This window comes from Anneissia japonica, unplaced genomic scaffold (genome assembly GCF_011630105.1).
Source record: "Anneissia japonica isolate Jap-2015-1 unplaced genomic scaffold, ASM1163010v1 scaffold47222_len3709_cov140, whole genome shotgun sequence".
Lineage (NCBI taxonomy): Eukaryota > Metazoa > Echinodermata > Crinoidea > Comatulida > Comatulidae > Anneissia > Anneissia japonica.
Window position 1 is genome coordinate 1 of NW_022720403.1, and position 3,709 is coordinate 3,709.

General features: G+C 34.3%; 1 protein-coding gene across 1 annotated transcript; it reads left to right on the top strand.

Annotated features, from left to right (window-relative positions):
- Positions 1-3: 3 nt before the first annotated feature.
- LOC117111345 (WD repeat-containing protein 3-like) lies at positions 4-3,502 on the top strand (the record flags this gene model as incomplete). The annotated part of the gene is made up of 7 exons (XM_033254270.1): positions 4-99; positions 313-369; positions 1,469-1,681; positions 2,114-2,302; positions 2,916-3,074; positions 3,196-3,246; positions 3,368-3,502. Coding segments are annotated over 7 exons (885 nt in total), but the record flags the coding sequence as incomplete, so codon positions are not given.
- Between the last annotated feature and the right edge of the window lie 207 nt (positions 3,503-3,709).

Below are 3,709 nucleotides of genomic sequence, written 5' to 3' on the forward strand. Positions count from 1 at the left end.
GAGGATGTCCTGTGTGTGAAGTATTCCCCAGACCAAAAATTCATTGCGGTTGCCTTGTTGGACAGCACGGTGAAGGTGTTCTTCGCAGACACACTCAAAGTAGGTCTTTTGATTAGGCGCCCTCTATTAAGTAGGCTAATCAATAATGTTATTATTTTGTAGGAATATGATATTAAAATTTTAACCTATATCCTATTCATTATTATTATTATTATTTTATTATTATTTATTATTATTATTATTTATTATTATTATTTATTATTATTATTATTATTTTTAACCTATATATCCTATTCATTGTTTCTTTTTCAGTTCTTCTTGTCCTTATATGGACACAAGTTACCAGTACTGACAATGGATATATCAAGTGTAAGTTTCCACATGAGTATTTGAGAGAAATGTAAAGTAACTAATAAAGACTAGAAATTGCAAATTGCAAGTGAAGTGCTGCGAAGTAAAACTGCATAAAATGTTCTAAACAAAATTATTTATGCGAGTCAAGTGAAAAAAATGAATAATAAAAATATAACAAATAATATGATACACGACCCATTGTCTATATTAGAACAGCGTTGGTACCGTGTACAATAGTGTTTTGCTGCAGTGACATCTCGCTGCTGGCGACTCGCTGCTGCTGGCCGATGACTTGCTGCTGGCGAATCGATCTGCGCATGTGTATAAAATGGTATTTATTTCCGAAAACACTATGCCAGTCTACAACAAGCGTCGCCTAAATGTAATAATTAGCACGTTGAAATAGGCTAGTAAATAATTTTAACTGGGTTCGTAAATAATATTGGCCTCAAAATATTTTGGTTGAGACATGAGCCGATTAAACGTAGAAATAGGAAACCTAGAAATATAGTAAAAACGCTCCAGCGTCGCGACATGCGGACGTTGGTACGAGTAGGTTAGTCTACAAACGTCGCCTAAAGTAATTGATTTTACCCGGCAGAACGAAAGAAGGAAACTCCGCTTTTCAGTTGTCTTAGGCGCAGGTTTTTTGACAAACAATGACCTTTCAGAGGTCAAATTGCTGTCAAGAATATGAATTGGCTGCTTCGCAGCAAAAAATGATTGAAGTGTAGTGAATGCGGTACCCCTTTGGCACTCCTGTGACTTACAACTGGTTTGCATGTTAAAGTGCAGTTGAGTATTGTGTCCTGGTTTAACAGTATTCATTTATTTTTATACAATTATTTACTTCACTCATTAATCTATTTATTCAACAATGTTACAATGGGTTGGATCACACAGCAAATTGTCTTAAAAGAGGCCCACACACAGGTATAACCCCCACCCCCGTTGGCTGCATACTGGTGCAGCCACTGGCTGTGCACATTGACTATTACATTAATTAACATAAACAATATATTTCTACACAAATATTATACATACAACTCAATAAGGAATTCAGAGGTTAATTAACAATGCTCATAATTTCAAATTACTTGTCCTAACTTTGCAGGACAGCTCATTAATTGTGACTGGATCGGCAGACAAAAACATCAAGATATGGGGCTTGGATTATGGTGATTGTCATCGTTCAATCTTTGCTCATGACGATAGCATCATGGGAATTCAGTTTGTACCCAAGACCCATCTTTTCTTTACCTGCGGAAAAGATGGTAAATTGAAGCAATGGGATGCTGACAACTTTGAAAATATCACAACATTGGAGGTGAGGTTTGAAAAATAGTTCCTTAGATATAAGCCCATCCCTAGTAATTTCCATGCAAAGTTTTTCGCATTGGTTTATTAAACCCATCCGTAAATTCAGAGTTCAAACAGAAATTGGAAACTATGTGTGTCTGAGATAACACAGTATGACCTAAAATTGCATTCAAATTAAATTTAGCACACATCTATAGCCCTATTCTTTAATGTAAATTAATAGGATTTGTGCATAGAGCCCATGCCATTGGATTAATAAGGTTTCTGAGATATTCTAAGTGTTGAGGCTGGAAACCAGAGGAAAGGTGCTGTAATTACAGAAGTAAAGGATTAGTATATTGTTACTCATGATGATGTGGTGTGATTGTAGATCTATATTATTGTAAACAAAACTATATTGCAAGAATTATTTCCCAATTAATGGTTTCTTGGCATGTAGGGTCACCAAGGAGAAGTCTGGTGTCTGTCCGTCAGTCCAAGTGGCAACCATGTAGTCACTGCATCACATGACAAATCACTGAGATTATGGCAACGAACAGAGGAACCACTAGTACTTGAAGAGGAGCGAGAAAACGAACGAGAAAAGGAAAATGAAGCAGCAGTGGCTGAACGTGACACTGAAGCTGTGGTATGTAGTCTTGTCTTGATACCATGTTATTTTTTTGTTTACACATATCACCATCAATTATTGCAAAATGATATTTTGCCAAATTGAGATTGATTGAATGAATGATAGATTGAGATACTGTGTGCTGTCTCTAATAGTTATTGTCTTTCCATATTGTAGATATTGAATTAAAATTTTTAATTGATCTGTTTAATTAAATATTTTCAAAATAATTGTAAATAATAGTTAGTTTGTAAGGTAATCAATATTTATGTTGTTGATAGTGAATTTTCAATTATTTTAATGATGTAATTTAATGATGTAATTAATAATAAGTATATTTTTGTAGTCTTTTTGTATATATCTTTGTAATTTCATTGTATAATGTTGCCTATTTTTAAATCTGAATATGCCCTATATAAATAAATATTATTATTTGATTGAGGGTGGAGAGGGAGAGTGTGTGTTCAGATGGCATGGAGCATTATAATGTTAATTTCCTAAGATCAGGGAATCAACAAATTGAACACTATTATACAAAACTTTTTAATGTAAGCTACACTAAATAAATTTAGGGAAATATTACACCAATTCAGTTTGTACATTGCATATTGTATATATATTTTTAACACAGGTTGCTGGGGAGACAGCGGTGGAAGCAGTTCTAGCTGGTAAAAAAACAGTGGAAACTGTGAGGGCAGCAGAGAGGATAATGGAAGCGATTGAACTGTTCAAGGGAGAAAGGGCGAAGGTTATAGAACACCAAGAAAAGAGTAAAGCACTTAAAAAACCTGTAAGCAATCATTTTGTCTGATATGATTTTATATTTCATAGTTTGTGAAGATAACGGATGATAAAAGCTTATAAAATATACAAATCTAATATCTACATATCTTCCTCTTTGTCTTTCCTAGCTTCCAGCACCTAAGATGCATCCGATTCTAGAGGCTCTTGGAAACGTTTCTGTAAGTAAACATGAAGAAACTCTGAACCATATTTTATTAGGGAGGATATAGTTTTTGATTCAGTTTTTCTAGTTGTCGTCATTGTTAACATGTTGATCTAAATATGTTTCATTTGTTTCAGCCTACTCGATATGTTTTAGATGTTATCAAGAAAGTGCGATCAAGGTGTGTCAATCATTTCAATATTTATTTAACCAAACCTGAATATCCAACACCTTTTGTTTTTAGTTCCTTTTGTTAGATAAATCTGTACTCAGCCTGGAGAATGTCTACATACTGTACATTTCTCTAAATCTGTTGGGTGTTTTATATCATCTACCAACAGTATTATAATGTTTAATACTACTGTACAGTATTACAATACTAATAAAGTTTAAGCTAAATTATGTATGATGTGAGGCGAGTCGAGTGGCCGAGCGGTAAGGCAGGGGCGCCGCTAGCTACAGCCTTTAACATCGGCGCT